Below are 20,102 nucleotides of genomic sequence, written 5' to 3'. Positions count from 1 at the left end.
AATGAAACCACAGCACAGGTACAGGTACGAGCGTGCATTACCGAGACCATCCGACAAGAAGCCGGGCAGCCCATCGGGAAAGTTATTCGCGCTAACCACACCGAGCGACCACGGCAGGACTGCCGTTTCGTAGCACACCGCGCCGCCCTGTATCGATCTGCCAAAGCTTCGTGGAGGTGGAAGGAAAGCGGGCTTGCGGGGCAGCGTAACGGGATTTTCCCGGCTCCAACGCAGACTGTATAGCTGGGCACGGCGAAGCGAACTGCAATTGCGGTAAGAGCGGCTGCGGTTGCAATAACAATGACAGTGCAGAGAGACAACGTGCTGCTGCTTTTCTTTTTGCTATAGGACGGCTGGGCGAAACTTGTAGAAGGCGAGCCGGACAAGAGAGAACGAGGAAAAGTTAGAGGCGCAACCCTGTATGCAGCCGCGCGCAGCGGCGCTCCATTACGTGAATGCAGGCGAGCGAGAACGCGCACTATAAAATGAAAGAGCCCGTATATATAGGAGCGACTCGCCAAAGAGGCGTGCGTGCGCGCTCCCCAGGCCGGCGATGCAGCCACGAGAGGACGACGAGGGCTATACACGAGTGCGGCGGCAATGCGGGGCGGTTACGCGAAGGACTGCAGCAACGTAAACAGCAACAGACCACGCCCTCGGTGGCATCGCTTGCTTTGAAACATAGACGAGACGGACGGAGCGGAAGGCGGCGAAATGGGGGGGGGGGGAGGTTGATACGAGAGAGGGAAGGCACGAGATGGCCCCGCAGACGATACTTAAGAACGCTGTGTAGGCAAGAATAAAAATAACGGCAAAACGACAAGCGCAGGAGCACGGAAGAAGCCATAGACTGCGGCACGTGACGGGAAAGTCCGTGCGACCGTAGACGTCCGAAAACCAACGATAGAAAATAAAGAAATAACACCGAGACGGTAGGGGAAAAAGTGGAGAGGGAGAGCGCCATTCTGGAACATACATGATATGCGCGCGGTAGCCGACGAGAGTGGCGACAGGAGGCACCCACTTCCGGCATCGTGGGAACCGAACAAACAAACAAACAAAACACGTCGCCGGCACCGTGGTGCCATGGCAACTATATACGCCTCTGCATCACCGCAGCGATTCGGCCGCAACATTATACACACGCGCCGGATACACGGCAGGACCGCCAAGTGCGAGCTACGTGGCACCGGCTACAACCACTACACCGCTCCGCACGCGAGCCACGATGACGCATACACTGTAAAAAATTTCCGTAATTATACGGAGGATTTCCGTCATTATACGGAGAACTGCAGTGTAAAAAAACGGAAACTATGTCATATTTCAAAAATACGGCAAAATCTGCCGTTAATATACGGAAAGTGCTCTCCGTTTTCAGCTTTACGGACATTTTCACTGTAATCATATGTACGGCCATACACTGTTTTGGACGAAACAGACAGAATTCCGTATTTTTGTTATGCGAACATCCGTATTATTGTGAGAAAACTTAAGCTGTCCGAATGAGCGCTCGTACTCGTAAAGTTTCAGCTAGCAATATTTTATTGAACACGCAAACTGTACGCATTATGAAGATGCGTACAAAATGTGAGAGGTAGCCTTCTACCAAAAGCTGCAATAACAGATCGTATAAATATATATACGCATCTTCTATATTGCGGTCGCAGTTTGCCGCGCATATGGGCCTCGCTGATCATAAGCGCAAATATATGCGTGTTCTCGCAATGTTCTCAAATTAAGCGCTTTGTAGTTAATAACGCAGCATATATGTTTAAGTGAACGAAGAGCCGTGGACATACGTGCATACGTAAACAAGCTTGCAGCATTCAGGTGCTGGTGCACTGGTAATGACATTGGTGCTCTGTATACGCCAAAAATTGTGTGCACTCTAAATCAGTACCGGAACGCAGGGAGTGGTATAATGACCGTAATGGCATTTACAGTTTGCAACAAATGGTCTCGAAGGCGGCTGGCGGCCTGTAGATCCAAGTACAACGGTCGAATGAAATTTTCGAATGCGGCAAGCAATTAACCCAAGTGTCAAAGGGCATTGCTGAACTGCAATGTAGTTGGTTTAACTCATTCCCATAATATTTACAAAATATCTCGTCTCTGACAATAACTGCCCATTCATTGAGACAAATCGATTACGCATAATCTTCACTGTTCATGTGTTAATTCTTGCGATAAGATGTAATCGCAAACATTTGGCGCTTCATCTTGAACCAAGACCGGTAAGCGCGCTCGTTCTTGTACAGTAGAATAAAGAACGCGAACATGCACCGACATGTGTGTAAACTACTGGTAGGTGACTGAAGATGAAGGACCTATTACCGTGCTAGTACTGTGTGTACTGTCAAAAAGAAGAAAAAAATAATACGGAAAGAAAGAATGCCCAGTGCCGAGATGTAACGATTCAAGCTTTATTTCTTTTTGACCTAGAATGCAACACCATTAGTTCCATGTGCTTTATATATGGGTAATGTTATGACACAACTCATTATTTACCCGTTCATTACATGCACCAACCAGCCCAAATTATCACTATACTAGAGATTATGGACGCATCGCAGTGCATTGCTTTGCACTTCATTGCAGCACAGGGGTTTGCTATCCCCAGTAGCGAACGCTTTGGTTGACCTCCCTGCCTTTCTGCTTCTTGCATTCTCTCTCCCTTTGTATAAAACGCACGAACTTGTGGGAGAGAAAGTGTTCTCCTCTTTTAGAATTCAATTAATTGTCAAGCAATTATATTGCAGTTCCAGTAACTGTATCGACCGGGTCCCGGTCGAAGAAACCAACAGCAGGCGTTTCAAGACAACAGCGAACTGTTATGTTTATTGCGCTGGGCATTTTATACCAGAGCGAGGGAAAGGGGCTAGTGTAAATGGAGGGCAAGGAAAGGCACGTGTCGTTCCAGCGTGCCAAGATAGCTTGTGCTCGTTGAACTGATACGATAAATACTAGAGCACAAATGCGAAAACGAAACCGATTCCGTTCTGTTGTCCGCGCTCACAGAGTGCGGCACCAGGGGGCAGCGCGCGCTGCGCGTCCGTTAGGAGTGGCAGACGGAGCTGACCATGTGTAGTCAGCCGGAATTTTTCGTGTCTTGTTGTAAAAGTTGTTAATTTGCCGTAAATATCTCTTGATTTGTACTCAAGAGTGAAGCAAGACTCCAAGGAAGAGAGATTGACGCATCAGGAGCGAAGAACAGAAACGATGGATGGTTACGCTGCTTGGGTCTCGGCACGTTCGAATTGGCAAAGTTCCGAATTTGTCGCTGTGTTTTATACGCTTGTGCGCTCGTCATTTGCCGTCATCGCGCGGAGATATTTGCGCAGGATGTCTTTCACTTCGTGTACAAAACTCTGCACGCTGCGGCATCGAAGAAGTTGTCCTGTGTTTGGGTGCACGTATGCGCTAGGACACGGATGTATCCTGCTTGCTCTCAACGGGTGTTCAACAGTCTACGCGCACTCGTAACTTGCTCATGAGGTAAGCCCATTTTAATCTTATTTGGTTTGCATAACGTAGGTGTTAAAATGATGCGTGGTAAGCCGGTGTCGCGAACAGAAATATTGTTTCAAAAGACCACTATGCAACGTCTTAGGGCAAAAATGACGCATGAAGGGGAAAGGGATCACCCTATTTTTTCAGATCGATTCCAGTGGTAGCGCGATCGGCACGACCGCAATTTTCGTGAGGTACTTCTAACCTTTTGCTCACTCGCGTTAAAAGCGTAGAATAAAACTGCGTTCAGTTGTGCACTTGTATTGACGCTTGTATTGGCTTGAGAGCATACTGTATCCGATACAAGAACTTCTGTTAGAATACGGAAATAAACGTTCGAGGCAATAGCAGTGGCTCACTACCTGTGATCGTTACTTTCTTGCTTGGGAGCACGTTTTAATTGATGTCTGGGCAGTCAAGGCATTCGTGTCTAAGCAAGCAGTAAACGGGGTATCAGTGCGAAAAAATTTGGACATACAAGAGAAGCGAATGGTATAATCATAGACTTTTGTTTTACGAATTATTCAGTTGTATTATTAAAGCGGAGAGTGGATATGCATGAGTCAGATTGTATTGATACTCAGCAAAAACAAGCTAACATATAATTACTAATCAATCCTTTTCTTTTACTGAAAGGCAAGTTGCTGTTGTTCTGCTCGAGCTGAGAAGAGGTCTCCTGCCTGCAATGGGTCCATCTCTTTCAAGTTATCGCAGTATTGTAGCTCTCAAAGTGAGTGGATTTTTTTTTTCTCTTGGCTATTTTCTACCTGAATCATGAACATCTACTTAGATGTGTAGGTGATCACTGTTAGTGACATTGGAGTGCTGGTGGACAAGCACTCCTTTATGATTGCAACGCATATGACAGAGTGCAGCTGTGGCAGTATGTGAAGCTGTTAATCTATAAGCCAAATTAGGTTCTTTGAGGTAATATATTTGAGGCACAGACCATGTTCATAAAGAAAAACCTATATTTGCCAGGACTAACGCTTATCAAAATTCTCCTCTAGTTTTATCTATTGCCGAATGGAATTCGCTACCTGCAAACATTGTCTTGCTTACGGAATCTTCATCATTTCATGCAGCACTGCTAACCTTTTTAGAGTGTGTCAACCTGTCCGAACCCACATTTCCTTGAATATTTACTTAAACAGCGTGTTCAAGTGCTTGGCATTGTGTAAAATTCATTCCGTTTCATCTGATATGTATCTGTGTACGCTGTTTACCTAAATCATTATTCGATTGTATCCTTAAACTCGTGTTCTGATGGGTACTGATTGTTTGCATCACAGTTTAGGTTCTTATGCGTGCTTCACGCTACTAAACATTGTATAAACTTCATTACCCTTTCCTTTCTTTCTTTCTTTTTCTTCCTTTCTTTCTTTTTCTTTCTTTCTTTCTTTTTGTTTGCTTCTGCTAGATGTTTTTTGTGGTTCCTAATTCCTTCATATATTTACATTTTACAGATTTCACTCATGCTTGAACTTTTCCGTCTGCCCCATGTAATGCCCTAACGGGCCCTTAGGGCACTCAAATAAATAAATTGATGACATTGGATTGTGGTCTAGCAGGCAAAATGCTAAACAAGGAGAAGTAATCTTAATTTGCACTTGGTAAGATGTGCAAGCAACTCAGGCTGTTATACACGAAATGGGACATTTGTAGATGTCTTCTACAATGCTGCAGTCCTGAATAGCTTCAGAGTTAAGTGATACCACTATAATTTATCTGTAAAGCATGCAGCACAGTTTAGCATTGGGGGAGGCTGACATCAACAGGCGTCTACTTACTGTGAAGTTCAAATGAGGTGTTACTGTTAGGGTGACTATATATAATTTATGGTTTAATTCTAATCTTATATGAGGCAGGCATAGTTTACCCACTTGGTTAAACAATAGTGATGTAATATCTATCTATACAAGTATTACCCATTCATTTATGCCATTTGGACAATGGCAGAAATGCATGGGTAATACTTGTATACATAGACATTACATCACTATTGTTTAATCAAGTGGTGCCCCTGCATGCTAAATATTACAGGGCTATTATTAAGTAATGTCAACTTTTGTTGTAACATTAAGGCACCTTTTATATTATTACAGATTACCACCATTGTGTACCATCATAGTGTGATATTTATACTAAATGTATTTGACTTTGCTACAAAACCCTGCACAGTGGTTCATCATGAAATTTTTTTTATAGTTTCTGGCCTCGGAATGCACTTCACGTTATATTCTTGTTTGCAACAAGACTATAATGCAGTTCTCTCCTTATATTTTGTGGCACTTGAAACTGCGGCGAGCTAAACCACTGGGCAGCAATACTGGAATCGCTACTGCGTGTAGAGCTGTCTTCAAACACACACACAAGGAATACATAATTGCTTTTTTAGTGCAAAACAACGGACACAAGAAAGATGACAGAACAAGGTGCTACTCTCAACTGACATCGCTTCATTGCGTCCATCCTTTGTGGACAGCAGAATCTAGAAGAACATGCGCTGTGAACACCGTATGCAGGAACCACCAACATCTGATCACAAGAGCACACTCATGCGACAGAATCCAAAAAAACATATTGAGCACTGTACAAGGTTAAAGAAAGCACACTAATGCACTGTGACCCCAACGACTGCATGAAGAAAGCTTCCGATAACTCTCTGGCAGTGGTATCATGGCTCTTTTTCAAAATCGTGGTATCACAAAACATTGCGAACATAAGCAATCCATACCAACAGGCACAGGTTCCCATTTGGCTCAACATTGTAAAATATGGAAGTGCAAAGCCATGTTTGCAGCCTTAGTGCAGTGTCAAGTAGTCAGATTTTATTGGTCATGCAGAGGCGCACTGTGTACCTCTTTATTACTTGCTGAACAATTAAGCTGTGAAAACTGAGTATTTATGTTGCTTCAACCACATGGTATTGGCCATTGCTCCTGCCCTCAGCAAATGTGGAAGATTATCATTGCATTTCTTTTTCTAACTCTTTTTCCTTACTACAGTGGGATTACTGCATGCGTAAGTAGGAAACGGATCACATAGGCAATCAAAAGCCAACAATGTGTAAACTTGTAACATTGATTGTACAGTTTGATGACCCAGAATAAGTAGAAATACACCATAAATGATTGACAATTAACTTTTACTTGACACAGGGCTAGAGCATACAGTAAGCATACTGTATGCTCATACGATGTCGCATCAATTTAAATTTTAGTGTAGCTTTACAGTGTACGCTTCTATTGTTGCATTCTGTCAGAGGGATGGTAATGCTTCGCATGTATAGCAACTAGACTGTCTATATACAGTAGTAAAAATGTGCGAACTGAATTTTTTAATGATTTGATAGAATGTGTAGAACAATAAAGCCGTACAATCAACGCACAGTGATGTGACTTTCTCTGCACATGTTGCAGGTTCAAAAAAGTATGGCGGAAGCTGTTGCCAAGGTTCCGACCAGAAAAGAAAGCCAGTATAAAAGGGTCCACACCACCGATCTCTACTACAGGGGATGGACAGCACATCGAGCGCCCTCAACTGAAGCCATCCTTGTCCCGGAAGTTGGTGTTTCACAACTTTGCAGCAGCACTTTGTTTGCACGGGTGTGTGGCATTTCTTCCCCTAACATGCCTGCCTGATGTGCCATAAGCTACCCAAGCAGTGTTTCAAGGTGTCCATAATTTTTTCATTGCAGTGTCTACAGTGTCGCTAACATAAGTGGCATCCAATGGAAACACTGGTAAATGAGAAAAAACTTGATGTAATAGAACACTATCATATATGGGTTCAGATTGTCATAAAAACACATACCAGACATGTAGAGACCTCCTAAAATGTGAAAAACCACAAAGAAAAGTTTTTCGGCAGCAATATTATCTGATTGCACGCACTAGTTAGTCCACCATATGCCCTGCTTCCAGGACAAGCGACTGCATGACACCGCATTTCCACTGGCTTCACCTGCATAAGGTGCGGTTTGCTGCATCCAGCAAAACATATTAGAAATCAGTGGTGCACAATGTTTTCTGTCCCCTTTCTCGACGCCTACTGAACACATGGTAAACTGTTTCCAAAGCAGAAGGGAAAGGGCTCTGAACACATTGTATTTTAAAGTGGCTTCTACTGGGTAACGCAAGTACTGTGGCATAGTAGATTTTCACCAGGCAACCTGGGAGCCCAATAAGGCTGCTGTTTACTTGCAAATGACCAACATGTTGTGAGCATGTTAAAGTTCTTTTTTTATTCTCATCTCTTATTTAGCTAGTGGAGACAGCTTTCACTAGAGAAGAAGCCTTGGAAGCATGAAACACTTCACAAAACCAGCTTCAATATATCATGTGTCTGCATCACAATTTCATGGCTGCATGAGTGAACCCTCTGGTTAACGTGCAAGAGTGTTCATGATGTTTGCGATGCATTATCCACTTTATTTACAGGTCAACCCTATCTTGAGATTTAAGCTGATGTTGCATTTAGAGAAATTATGGCCGAGAGCCAGCTTTTGAGAATGCAGATTGAGCTCGACAGATTAAACGCCAGCACAAGTCGTTGAGGATTTCAGATCAAGAATCTTCAAAGGCCAGTTCATTTAGTGGTGTCAATATTCTGCTCAAAGTTGTTGATTGTTACGTTCATATGGTGCCCAAGCATTGCGGTAACAACTTCACTTGGAGTACATAGCAATGGTGTATTCGACGTAAGCTGGTGGCTTTTTTCTGCGTTTTCAAAAACTGGATTCTTGTTCAGTTTAAATTTTCAAATTTCGCATTGTTTATTAGGTGTTGTGTCCTGTTTCCTTTTCCGGCAGCTTCTTAGTTAAACATTGAATAGTGAACACAACTTGACCTTTTGCTTGATTTTCTAGATTACACGCCCTCGATGCAAAACAATTTCACTTCAAAACTGCTTGTACCGTACTGAAAGAATAACTTGAAGCAGCCATGGCCACTAATAACACGCAAGAGACGATTATGAAAATTGTAATATTGTTTTATGATCTACAGAGTGTCTTAACTATCGTGCACCAAGATTTAGAAATATTTAAATGCAATGTAACTAGACAGAATGAAGGTAATGTTGTTTGCGATCGCTTGGAGATACTCAGATTATTTTTTGCATTCTGCTTAATTACATAATTCTTAATTAGTTAATAAATATCTCAAATAATTAAATGAAAAGTGTCAATAAAAGTTGTAGAGCAATATGAAAGCCTCCCGATACACTTTTCTGTTACTGTTACTCATTGTGTGCTACATAAAAGTGTTTTTCCAAGGAATAAGCCTGCGAATACATGTAAAGTGTCTTGAGTGGCCAGTCATGTGTCAATTTTGTGGTGCAAAGCCACGAATACAACTTAAATGGGTTCTTTTAAGAGAATGACTTAGTTCAAAAAATTATCCTTCTTTATGCAGCCTGTGGAGACAAGGTTTCTTAGACATGGCCGTGGCCCTCAAGGAAGATGCCGAGGCCACAGGCAGTTCCTCCAGTGACCGTGAAAAGGTGCCCTGGGGCACAAGTCTAATTTGGCACCCCTACCTTTCTCCTGCAGCTTTTCTGTCTACTTAGCTAACCAGGTGGGTCAACGATGGCAAAGGGAAAAAAGAATCAACAGCTTCAAACGTAGAACTTGCTCAAGCTCAATGCATTTTTGGTGTGAAGTTTTTCCCTTATCATTTATCAAAAAACGGGTAATAAGTATATGATATGGTCTTCATACGGACACCTCTTTCCCACAGACAATTATCAGTAATAAAAGCAGCTTATGAAGGCTTGTATATTAGGATGATTTGGCATAGATAGGATAATGATTATGAATGTTTCTGGTGAAGGTAGTGGTAGTAGAGTGAATAATCTGAGTTTATATATAGATTAAAAGACATTTCGTTCTAATGCCAGAATTCTAAATCATCCCAAATAATTCTTGCGTTTGATAGTCTATGCACATTGAGCGGCAGTGCTTCTTGATGCTTGCTTCTTGCTGACATCATTCTTATGCTGCATAATTCACCTGTTTAAGTTCCCTATTTCTCCCGTTCAAGCAACTTTACATTCTTCATAACAAACCTTGTAGATGAGTTCCAGAAACTTGCTGATGAGATTAGAGGGCGGCGTGCACCTCATGCTTAGATATGCATTCAAGAGCCTCATACCTTGCATATGTTAGAAATACTTCTGCTAAGCAAGTTCTTGGTGTCATACAAGGTTATTTGCGAATACAAATTTGCCTAAATTGGGAAAACAGTCAATCTAAAACATGTCAAGCGATGTCGCTGACAATACACACACATTCTAACTGAAGTAAATACAAATAAATATAGCACCAAATGCAGAATCATTGGCATGATGCCATTCTTTCAGTGGAATAAAATTTTCCTGCATTGTAAATCTGGAATCCTTTATAATCCAGGCTACTAAATACTCATGAGGGTTGTGACGTGAAATACGCATGTATTTATTCCTCGTTTTTTTTACTTTAAGACCCGATAATGCATAAACAGCAGTGAAAGAACTGAGATCACAGTACTTAATACTTTATATTGCTCCAAAAATCCGTTTCTCTGCCGATCGCAGCATTTGACACTAACAATTTTGTGACAGCAAATGTGAGACAGAAGGCACATAACACTTAGGGTGGTGCTATTCACTTTGATTGTTTGGGAACGAAACCCATACTGTACATGTTATGGCCCTACGTGTCATTACCTTTGAACAACAAAAAGGTAGGGAGTTTGCGTTTTGCAAAACTGCATGCAGGTTTTTACTGTGTGCAATTAAAATTAGAAACCTTCACAGCTGATACTAAATGCATTGTCCACAGCTTTAGGTTATACAGGTGCACTACTTTGCACAGAACACTCTTACCTCGTCACTGCCCACACTCTTAGGCAAAGTTACACCCTTTGGAGTGCTCCATCTGCCACACAGCGATAATCGTCATCTGCCTTGATGCATTTCCTTTCTTTAACGCTGCGAGCCCTGTACTTTCCAGTAACGAACGGCATGCGCGTTATCAGCATGATAGCATTCCCGACAGGAAAGTAGCGGGCGTGGCATTTTCAAGAAAGGAAACGCATCAAGGCAGATAACGATTATTGTTGTTTGGCAGAAGGAGCACTCCAAAGGGTGCAACTTTGCCTAAGAGTACAGGTGGTGATTCAGATTCTTCAAAGGTGTTTCATTGTATGGGATGGCAGATCGCGCTTCACTTATTTGCAGAATATTGCATTCCAATTGTGTCATATGAGATAAATCCATTAGAGAGCTTTAAGTCGCCCTAAATTTATTACAACTGTGTACTGGTAAGCTGGCGGCAGCTTCCAGTGCTTGTGGAAAAACAATTGTAACTGCCATATTATATGTAACTGCTAGTGCACAGGCATCGGCAGCAGCAATGGTTAGGGTACTCTTGTTTCTTCTATTCTCCACCAGAAAATAGTTTTTTTCGTCTTCCTCTTCCACATTGGAATGTGAAATGGGGTGTAACTTGTAGGGAATACCTTTGCATAAAGTTCATAAGCATTTCTTCTTGTCTGTGCCATAGATCATTGTTGCTATGACTGTAAAAGCAGGGTGCCTGTTTACAGCGATGTAGGGAACAATCTGTGAATCTTTAACGAACAGTAAGGATAATGAGTAATCGAATAATTTTTAGTAATCTTCAACAAATTTAGCACTCTGCTTTCCACTGTGGTGTTTTTCAAACTCTAATGTTTGCACAAGGTTTGACTGCAGGATGTCATTTTGTGTGAAAGAGTGCACTTGTGCGCATAACACCTCATCGGCAACATTCTGCTGCACAGAATGTCATTAGCTTTCGTATGCATTGGTCACTATCTCACAAACCGGCTGCTCCTTTGTTGGTTGAAATATAGCATTAATGTAAAACACATTTGATCTCATAACAAAAAGAATTGTGCCCTCTTATCCCCTAATTCTCCTCACTTCATGCCTAGTGTTATAATAGCATGGTTGACACCATGAGAGTCAGTGTGGTGTATAATTATGTCTATGGTGGGTTGGGGGGTGTACAATAACTTGATCAACTTTTCCAGACGATTTGAATCAGTATTGTGGAATGCTGTTTTTTTTTTCACTCACTGTTACCAAGTTTCACCTTGGTTGTGGCAACAAGTATAATGTAGATCGCTATCGCTCCTGCCAACACACATAATGTGCAGGCATCTGTGTTGGAAAAAAAACCAGCTAATGGTTTGCCAGGAGCTAAAGTTCATTTAGATCATTAAATTTTGAGCTTACACCACTGGAAATAACTGGTGATGAAAGCACACCCAGGAAAACTGCCCATATTTTCTTTCATTGTAATAATGCTGAAGCTTTCAACTGCATTTGAACTGACTTGTTTAAAAAATGACCCATTTCCTTGTTCAAGTAAGACAAAGATTCCACAGGAAGACAGAATCTTGAAGCCGTCAACAGCAGCATGAATATAAACAGCGCTCGGCGTTTTGCAATCTTGCACCTGGTTATCATATTGTCCATCCCATTTTTTTCTTCGGCTGTTTTTTACTGTTTTGTGGTCATGCCCAGTTTAATTTTAATGTCCCTATTTTTTAATATTTGGTTAATATGTTTTTTCTTCATCGGCTTTCAACAAAATATATATTCATAATGTGCCTTCATTTGCCATTTACAGTGATCTTAACCAGATGCATCTTGATACAAAATTTATTTTCCTTAATTCTTCGTTTCCCTTTTCCAAAAGTGCAAGCTGTTGATTTTGATACCTATTTTCTCTTCTGAGAAGATTAGATCTACTGGATTAATGACTGCTTACATGTGTACATCATTTTCTGTTTTGGTCACCCCTACTCGTAGCAAGTACTGACAGCAGTGCTCATACCCACTCGATCACAATCGCCACTGCTAAGCACACCCTTCCTTCCTTTATTTTAACTCTTTGGCTTCTCTTGAGCTATTACATGCACCAATTTCTTCTCCCCCAATGAGGCTAGGGGCCAGTGAGCTATGCACAATCGAAAACAACACAGCCAAGGAAAACATTTGCTACCCTAATGACAAGCACCTATGTCGAAATGTTGGCTACAGCAGCATCCCTTGTTCCAACAAAGTTGGTCTACTTACATGTTTTTCTAACACAGAAGTTACTGCTTTGTCGTGTTCTGTGATTATACTTTTTTGCCGCTTTCTTTAGGATGGATATTCACGAATACTATTTGTTTCTTCTAACAGCAGCAAGTTTATCCTTGCAAGCATTTGGGGTCAAGAACAACTTTCACCAGGAAGAAGTGCAAGACGAGTGATTGAAGAAAATAAAGTTGCTTCTGTGATCTAAGAACTTGAGGACTGAAATGTTGCACATTTTTGTATATATGCTATGCAGTGCATTCATATCACAAAGTGCGAAGTGTTTTATCCCTCCAGCCATGTCAGTGTGTTGAAAAGACAATTTTCTCAATGGTGACCTGCTGCTTTGGCTATGAGCTGCCTTCATTACATTTGCATTAAAGGAGATGTACTATTGTGTACAAAAGTACCCTGGAAGTGCGAGCGTTGACCAAATTGCATTTCTGTTCAAGACCGCTGAAAACAGTGGCAACCGTATACACATTCTGAACGCAGATGGTAGCACGGCTGATCTCAGCAAATAGTGCACCATAAAAATTCGGTCGACTCTCGCACGTCCTAGGCAATTTTGTCCTCAATGGCACATTCTCCGAACAATAGATATGCTCTGCAAGAGGAAATACGGGAAGCACCTGTACTTTAACGGATATAGTACAGATTTAGCATACGGAGTCTTTCGTTTTCTGAATACGGCAAGCACCTGTATTTTAACGGTTATAGTACAAATTCAGCATACAGTGTGTTCCGTTTTCTGAATACGAGAAGCACCGTACTTTAACGGTTATAGTACAGATTCAGAATACAGAGTCCTCCGTTTTCTAGATACAGAAGCACTCGTATCTTGTATTACGGTCTCTCTTTTACAGTTGTCCGTTCTACGGAAATGACCGTTCTTAATTTACGGAAGAGTGTTCGGTCACAAATTACCAGCAAATTTTCTGTAAAGTAAGGAAATTTTTTTTTACAGTGTAGGCGTCGCGTACAGCTGAGCGCGGCGCCGTCGCGACTTGGGGCCAGCCAGGAAAAAAAAGTGGACGCTGCGCCGGCGCCGCCCGTGACACACACACTCGTGCTCCGAGCAATTAAGCCACGAGGAAGGCAGACGGTCATGTAGGCTCGCGCCACAGAGATGGAGAGGTTGAGAGAGAACGAATATACGTGGGGGCCGAGGAACAATTAAGGCTCGAGCGAACGCATTGGTGCCGGGCAATCGTACATATCACCCGAAATGGACAGACAATGGGCATGAGATAGAGAGCGACCAGCGGCTTCCGCCGTCCGTGGTTGAGAAAAAAAAAAAAAAGTGAACAGTGAGATACGACATTTCTGTACGGCCTTCATTGAAAATGGCAGATTGCAGCTTGATTCTCGTAAGAGACTGCAAACGTTGGTGCCGTCAACAGACAATGCGATTTTGTTCTTGTTGTTCGTTTGAGAAGTACCACAAGAAACACCGCTCCTATAGAGAAACTACGAATAATGTAAAGCAAAAAGTAAAGTTTGCAGCACGTTATGACAGTGTGTCTTACTCGCTATATCTGCTGGGGAGAAACGAGAGAATGCTGCGTATAGATTGTTCAACATAGACACAATGGCATTATCTCGTAGCACGTCTAGAACTTTATTGAACTAGATGCAGAAATACGCTAGCGTGGTGCTGAGCGCACCAGAAGCCCATAAATGCTCCTCCACAAGAACGAAACGAGAAACCCGACGACTCACCCTCGTCGCAGCAGCCTGACATCGTACTGCCATCTACAATACCAGGTCCCCCAGCGGCCGCTTATTGACCAAACACTGCCGGGTCAATGAACCGCCGCCGACTCTGGCGCATTGCACGCGAACGCAGAGACTGTCATTCCATTGCATGCTCTATAGCGGATGGCGCCTATTTGTTATCTAGCAATTGTCGCCCGGACAACATTACCGACTTTCTGTGTCCTTACAAACGTGCGATATGATTGCGGCAGCGCTCATTCTTATCAGGAAGAGAGAGTTGACGCCGCGGTCTCAGCAAAGCGCCCGTAAGCTTGCGAGAACTTGACAGGCAAACAAGGAAGCCGTACTATTTCGCTCACGCGCAAAGGATACGATTGAAAAGACTTGCACGTAGGTCTCCCGTAAATAACGGCGATGAAGCGCCCCTATTAAATTGAAGTTTTCAATAGAACTATGGGGTTTTACGTGTCAAAACCACGATTTGATTATGAGACACGCTGTAGTGGGCGACTCCGGTTTAACTTTGACCACCTAGAGTTCCTTGACGCGCACCTAGATATCAATACACGAGCGTTCTTGCATTTCGCCCCCATCGAAACGCGGTCGCAGGATCAAACCCGCTACCTCAAACACAGCAGCGCAACGCCAGTCACTAAACGCTACCGCGGCGGGTAGAGCTAGCACCTCATTGAAGTTTGGACCATCGAAGCAGCGAAGATGGGCTTTGAATGAAGCAAGCCTAAGTGAATGAATTAATTAATGAATTATTCCATCTATATATACATAAAACTTAATTGAGCATTTGCTCTAAGCAATATCATACGAAGCACACGCTTGAAAACACATAATCACGCAGCATGACGATCACCAGGCAACAATATACACTCTTCCCGCTTCGTCTGGCACGGTGTATTTGAATCCACCGTGCCAATGCTGCTACGAAGAGCAGTGCTCAGACGTCACGTGACGATTTCGGCATCGTTTGCGACGGGAAATGTTCTTTTCAGTACGTTGCAAAAGACCCCGATCTTCTTCTGCTCCGCCCAGCAACGGAGGCGCGCCTCTTCTGCATCACCGTCATCATCAGCCCATCCTTATGTCCACTGCAAGGCGAAGGCCTCTTCCAGCCATCTCCAAATACCCCTATCTTGCGCTATCTGATTACAACTTGAGCCTGCACATTTCCTCATTTCACCACCCCACCTAATTATCTGCCGTCCTCGACTGCGCTTCCCTTCCCTTGGCACCTCTTCTGCATATGCGAATGTAAGTTTTCTCCTTTAGCTTCAGAGGTACATATTCTTCTTGCTCTGCTTCACCACAAAAACTGGCCCGGAGGGTTCCTTCCAAAGGGAGCGCAGTGATTCGGCGCGCAGCGCGGGGTGAGGTTGACGCCGCTTTAGCGGCGCCAAATTAATGAATAATTGCGCGTTGTTACTGTCCAACTGTTTCATTGAAACATATCCACTTTGCGGTTATAAGGATGTTCACGTTAATGGCTGGGAGGAGCATGGGCAGAGCAGGCCCTTTTGGAAAGTGCTGCAAGGATGCCGCTTGCGACTAGATGAAACCGACCACGAATGGCAGCGAACACAATGCGCGCCCCGCTGGGACACACGCCGTGCTAAACGCAGACGCGGCGGCGGAGCCCGCGAACTATCAATTCAAAAAGGACCACGCCAGCTGATCGAGCGCGTGCCGACATACATGTTTTTCTCTGCGAACCGCAGCGGCCACAGGCGCCAGGAAACACTGCAGCAAGGCGCCACGGGCGAGGAGGCGTGAAACCGCAGCGCGGAATCGGAGAGAAGCCTTGCGCAACATCCTGCACTGTCTACATCCCGCGGTACACGAGAACGTGTACTGCAACGGCGCGTACGCTATGCTCGCACTGCACACGCGCGTCGCGCATGCAAGGCCGTGAGCGTAAATGAAGAGACGCGCCGGTGAGTCATCCTCTAACACGAAACGGATGGGAGGGATGGGAGCGAGGAACACGCCGACGACGGTATACATATATATAGGCGAGGTTCGACAAACTCCTTCTCGGACACTGTGCCGTCCGGCGGCTGCGGTGTTATTCCAACATCGACTACTCTAAAGCACAAGAGAACGCGGCGCACGCAGTGGGTGACGGAAGTCCGAAGGTGTGTGACGCGACACGGTTACGAGGCTCGGCCCTGTATTGACCAAACGGCTCTCGGTTGATGTGCGTAATTTTTCCTAAAGCAGCGAACGACACACACATGCGCGCGCGCACAAAGACAAGCACGCGGCCCTATCCGTTATTATTTTTGCATCCCCACGTAACCGAACAGTTGCACTATCAGCCCTTCCTCGATTCCACGAAGCGCAGCACAGCGATTCTCAGCGACTCATGCGGCGAGAAGTTGCCCGAGGAACACCTGCCGCCTAGAGTGAACACAGTTTTCGCCGGAATCAACGTCCGTCAAAGTCATCAAAGCTACCCATTCAGTGATTCATCTGGCCCTTCCTAAATATGACGCTACATGGCGTCCCTCCATTTTCGGCCGCAGCGAAATGCGTACCGCAATCCTTCACGAGACACGAAATAAAATTTCGGAGGAGTTGCTCAACCGACCTTGCTGTATACATGCGTGCAACGCACCATAAGGGCAAACTTTCACCGGACGTTGCGCGTCTCCGCGATGCGAATCGTCGGTATACACTATAGGAAAGGCCGCGTGTAAGCCAAAGCGAGCAGAAGCCTCTTTCCGCGTCCGCGCGATCTGCCGAACCAAGGCGAGAAAAACCTGATCGGCTGCGGCTCCCCATGTTACTGACCCCTGGAACCAAGGCGAACGTGGTGGCCATTTGTTTTGCACCACCCCGTACGTTCGTGAGAAAGGGTGCGGGAAGCGTGGCTGCTGAGAAAGTGGAGAAACAAAAACATAATATAAGGAAACGTGACTGCGCTCTTCCTTGTCTCTGCAGGCGAAAACGAATAGAAACACCAGCCACGTATAAGACGGAAGATATACAGCGCACGACTTGGAGCTGTGAAGGCATAGACCGAGTAGCAAACTGTACTGAAAGTTCCTGCCGGGAGCGATATTTCATTGGGTTCCTCTGAGCGGTTGCGACGATACCAGTCAACAGCTCATCCGCGCGAATAGAATTACGAAAATTAGCATTCATTCCATGGGCCAACGTACCTCGAACCGCGTTATTGGAAAAGCTCACAGCCAACGGCCAAAATTCAGGAGCTCGTCATACCAATCATGTATAAACAGAACAAAGGTTGCGAATCGCATAATAATGATACCTGTCGCAGTAACCATTTCCACTGCTTTCACTCCAAACAGCGGTAACGAGAGCGGGCTCAAGAAGATTATTCGATTTAGCAAAACACTTTAGGTGCAAATTCTAAATACTATCTGGAAGAAGGTTGAGCTATGCATACCGAAAGTTCGCGCCGGCGTTGCCATGCTTTGGAAAAAATTATAGAACGGTAGACGTGTACACGAGGTACATAAGTATGACAGACATGTGCACTGTTCTTCTACTGTTCTATTGTCTGATGGTGTTGCAACGGCGCGTTTTCGTCTATAATGTGTCAGGTCAACCAGCACCACGATGTATGAGCTTTGCTAAACAGTATTTCGTAGTCCTTGCCTGTTCTGCATTCTTTAAGCAAATTTTTTTTGTCCGCTTTACGTTTCAACTGTCAATGTACGCTTGGCCGGCTCGCACCTTACAAAAAAATAATCGGCAGACTACCATAATTATCGTGATGATCATCCCGCCGCTTACAGATCGATCGGCAGATCATTATCAAGCATCAGCTCATCGCTATCCTAATTTGAGGTCCAGTGCCCAGTGCAGCAACGTTGAAGAATACGGCTGTTGCACTAGACGAGATCGTTGACCCCGCACCCAGAAAAGGAAGAAAAACGGCGAATGAGAAAGCACTCTTTTTATCCAATTCGCCGACACACTACTGCGTCACGCAGAGCAGGTCAGCCGCGTGCTCCGATATAGGCGCCCTCGCTCCAGGCCTATGCGGTCTATTACAACAGGCATCGTTGCCCGGTCGCCCGACTCCGCCGACGCAGCGGGCGCACCTACATATAACGCCGCATATACCCGTTTCGCCTGCCGAGAGAGACGATAAATAAATCGCTCCCGAAGTCTCGCGTTCCCACCGACCCATGCAGTATCGACGCCGCCGCCGAGACGCCCGTAAAACACGGGAAGACACTCTCGCTCGGCCGTCGCCGATGATCGATCCGATAAAAGCGAGAGGGGCTCGAGGCGCGCGAGAACCCCACGCGCCCTGCACGCGCCCGCGCGTGCTCTGCGGGAAGCCCTTGCGAGCTTGATCGGCCGCGCAGATGACGAGACGAAGTCGGCGCGGGGCGGGAGCGGGTGGCGCCCCGACGCCTCGCCAGAAGCAGAAATGAGCGACGACGAAAAAAGTTGACCAGAAGAGCCAGTTCGATAAAAGTTCAGCGGAGCCCATAACGAAAGAAAACCGCAAGAGGATAATAAAAAAAAAAGGGGGGGGGGGCGCTTTAATCGTGATCGCCAAGCGCCTTGAGGACGGCACAAATCATGCCAGTTAAGCGGGACGGAAACAAAGCAAAAGAAGGAAACATTGGCGTTCAAACGAACAACACAGGAAGCAGGCGAAACGGCTGTGCGGGCGACGCAGCGCCAAAAATAGAGGCGGCCCAATGCAGTGTATACTGCGAGGCGCGCAAGGCGACGAGTCGGGGAGCGAAGGGGTGGCTGGCCTGGGATGACGGGGGGGTGGGGGGGGAGGCGGCAGCGTAATCCTTTAGGTCCCGACAATCCAAGGCGCGTAATCGACAAGCCGGTCGCAGCTCGCGTATATCGGCCGAGCGGACCGTGAAAAAGCGGTCAGCCGGGGCCGTCCAAGGCGGGAAGGGATGCTGCCGGGACTAAACGGCGCGCTCTCTTTTTTTTTTTTTTTTTTTCGGGGGGGGGGGGGGGGGGGCGATAGCCAACAATCAGCTCAATCAGCAGGATCCTGGAGGCAGGATGGAAGGGCGTCCTACGTGCTCTTTGCGACAGAAGAACAACTGCAAAGGTCAACTTTACGGGACAGTGTAGCACGCCACCGAAGCGGTATTGTGTATACAAGGTGTATACATAAAGGAAGTGCGGTGGCTAAGAAACGATGCTGAGATGATGTGAGGAGGATTGCTATGCAAAGATAATGAGTTCGGAGCGACGGTCGTCCACGAACTTGTGCGGACAAATAAGCAGATATGGAAGGCGAAGACAAGTTGTAAAATAACAATAGAGAGAATGAATGAATGAATGAATGAATGAATGAATGAATGAATGAATGAATGAATGAATGAATGAATGAAAAACTTTATTTTCACACAGGAACTATACCGGCGAAGGTGGAGCCCTCAGTCCAGGGCCCCCGTGGCCTTTGCCATCTTGCTAGCTCTGTCGATCAGCTTGAGCTGAGACAGACCGTTTGTGACGCACCGGGATTGCAAACCAGTTCGGCTGGATATCCCTAATTCCACGCACGCTTAGGAACCAAATGTCAATGTGGAAGAGTAGTCTCTGGGCGGTGCACGTGTAACCAAAAGACCCTCTGACGGAGGAAGCTTTTCCACTGCTTTTCTCCAGCCCACTATATTCCCTACAGCTTTTAGGAATTGCCCAAGTGTATTGAAAGCGCAAAAAGAAACGCATGCCGCTTCAAGAAAAAAAAAGTATGGAAAACTCGCACAAACAAGTATATATTAAAAGTC

General features: G+C 45.1%; 2 protein-coding genes across 7 annotated transcripts in view; one reads left to right on the top strand and one right to left on the bottom strand.

Moving 5' to 3' along the window:
* Positions 1-20,102, bottom strand: part of CdGAPr (GTPase-activating protein CdGAPr) — a 317,407-nt gene that overhangs the window by 170,200 nt on the left and 127,105 nt on the right. The gene's annotated exons all lie outside the window — the stretch shown is intronic.
* Positions 3,093-12,983, top strand: LOC142581857 (uncharacterized). 3 transcript variants are annotated; one of them, XR_012828310.1, is made up of 5 exons: positions 3,093-3,498; positions 4,150-4,243; positions 6,936-7,121; positions 8,931-9,092; positions 12,733-12,983. XR_012828310.1 is itself a non-coding variant. In XM_075691304.1 (5 exons), the coding sequence occupies exons 1-4, from the start codon at positions 3,494-3,496 to the stop codon at positions 9,006-9,008; spliced, it is 363 nt and encodes a 120-aa protein (XP_075547419.1). In that variant the 5' UTR covers positions 3,093-3,493; the 3' UTR covers positions 9,009-9,018; positions 12,733-12,983. The 3 variants fall into 3 exon arrangements, 1 of the variants encoding a protein (XP_075547419.1); XR_012828309.1 differs by having other exon boundaries at positions 12,730-12,982; XM_075691304.1 differs by having other exon boundaries at positions 8,931-9,018.

Source organism: Dermacentor variabilis, chromosome 5, assembly GCF_050947875.1.
Source record: "Dermacentor variabilis isolate Ectoservices chromosome 5, ASM5094787v1, whole genome shotgun sequence".
Lineage (NCBI taxonomy): Eukaryota > Metazoa > Arthropoda > Arachnida > Ixodida > Ixodidae > Dermacentor > Dermacentor variabilis.
The sequence above is the reverse complement of the archived record's forward strand: the minus strand, read 5'-3'. Positions and strand labels throughout refer to the sequence as shown.

Excerpts from the sequence above, each read along its gene's own strand:
- LOC142581857 (XM_075691304.1), top strand. Across the intron at positions 4,244-6,935 it reads GCAGTATTGTAGCTCTCAAA|GTTCAAAAAAGTATGGCGGA; the intron begins GTGAGTGGATTT and ends CACATGTTGCAG. Across the intron at positions 7,122-8,930 it reads GCAGCACTTTGTTTGCACGG|CCTGTGGAGACAAGGTTTCT; the intron begins GTGTGTGGCATT and ends TTCTTTATGCAG.